Genomic DNA, 1,310 nt, shown 5'->3' on the forward strand with positions numbered 1-1,310 from the left:
GAGGAATATTCATCATCGGTGTGACAGGATTGAGAGGTTTCGTTTCAAGACATTATGGGTTTTAGCATCATCTCGTGTATTCAAGTGTAGTTTTTGGGGCTTTTAGCCTTCCTAGTAAAAAAAATAGGAAAAATAGTTTTTTGGGCTTTTAGTCTCATATTTAACAAGTTACAAATCTGATTATTCTTTATTCTCACAAATTTGATACGGTATAAGGTAAATATACCTAACACCTACATACAAACACGTCCAGAAGAAATTGTGCATTTATTTATTTTGTTTTCAGTTCATGACATATTTATCCCAGAGGTAAATAGTAAATAGATCGATACTCAACCTGTAGATATAAAATATGCCATAATTTTTTATAAACTCAGCAGACATAATCACAGGTACATAAGATGGTACCCATCGAACCCACAATTTCACAATGTCCTATACCCTCTTTGAATTGTTTAGCACATTTTGAATTGCAACAATCATCATAGCAGTGATCAATACTGCAAAGTCCAAGGCCACTTGTGCACTTCCTTATAGGCTCGGTGTCTTTATTTGGCTGAGGAGAGACACAATGGTGAATACAATTACAGATGTTCATGTTATCACAGTGCCCCTCTCCATCATTATAGTGGGATTTACATCTAAGATCACACTCACTCGAGGTGATACGTTCATCACATAAACCCATATCTGTCAAACATTTATATCCTTCCACTTGTTTTTGCCCTATTCAACAAAATATATAACAAAATTAAAACATGAAGGAAACTATTATTGAGTTTCATATCATTTGTAGTTTAACTAGCAACACAATGTTTTAAGCAAGAGACTAACCTGTTACCAAAACAATCAAAATGATGAAGAGAGGAACATAGTTTGAGATGCGGTTCACCATTTAGATAGAAATATTATTCCTTATTTCCTTGAGGCTTGCTGTCTCAATGTGATTTTGATGTTCTAGTTCCTGTCTTAATAGTTAAAGTTTTATAGGAAGCTCCATAAATTTTGTTTCGATGTTAGCAACATTAGTTTATGGTTATTAAATGATATTCATAAAAAAGGTTGAATAAATTATTAAGTGCATTTATAATAAACTTCGCATTGAAAAATAAAATTGAATGCATTAATTATATTGGGTCAAGCTACTTATTAAAGTGTATCTGATGGTCATACCTGTAAAACTTCAAATACAAATTAGATTTTAAATCCGTGAGATGGACGGATTAGATTAAATTATATAATTTTATGTATGCATTTAATATTTATATAAAAATAATATATGTATATTGATAAATTTAATTTTTAAAATA

At 30.7% G+C, this 1,310-nt stretch overlaps 1 protein-coding gene across 1 annotated transcript; it reads right to left on the reverse strand.

Moving 5' to 3' along the window:
- Positions 1-248: 248 nt before the first annotated feature.
- On the reverse strand, positions 249-991 carry LOC114425375 (defensin-like protein 183). The gene is made up of 2 exons (XM_028392288.1): positions 835-991; positions 249-726 (listed from the first exon to the last, which is right to left on the reverse strand). The coding sequence occupies exons 1-2, from the start codon at positions 893-895 to the stop codon at positions 374-376; spliced, it is 414 nt and encodes a 137-aa protein (XP_028248089.1). The 5' UTR covers positions 896-991; the 3' UTR covers positions 249-373.
- Between the last annotated feature and the right edge of the window lie 319 nt (positions 992-1,310).

This window comes from Glycine soja, chromosome 9, assembly GCF_004193775.1.
Source record: "Glycine soja cultivar W05 chromosome 9, ASM419377v2, whole genome shotgun sequence".
Classification (NCBI taxonomy): Eukaryota; Viridiplantae; Streptophyta; class Magnoliopsida; order Fabales; family Fabaceae; genus Glycine; species Glycine soja.

What these genes read in the sequence shown, in the direction of transcription:
- LOC114425375 (XM_028392288.1), bottom strand. Translation starts at nt 895, where the DNA reads ATGGTGAACCGCATCTCAAACTATGTTCCTCTCTTCATCATTTTGATT. An exon ending in TTTGATTGTTTTGGTAACAG is followed by an intron (nt 727 to 834) that starts GTTAGTCTCTTG and finishes TTTGTTGAATAG; the next exon opens with GGCAAAAACAAGTGGAAGGA.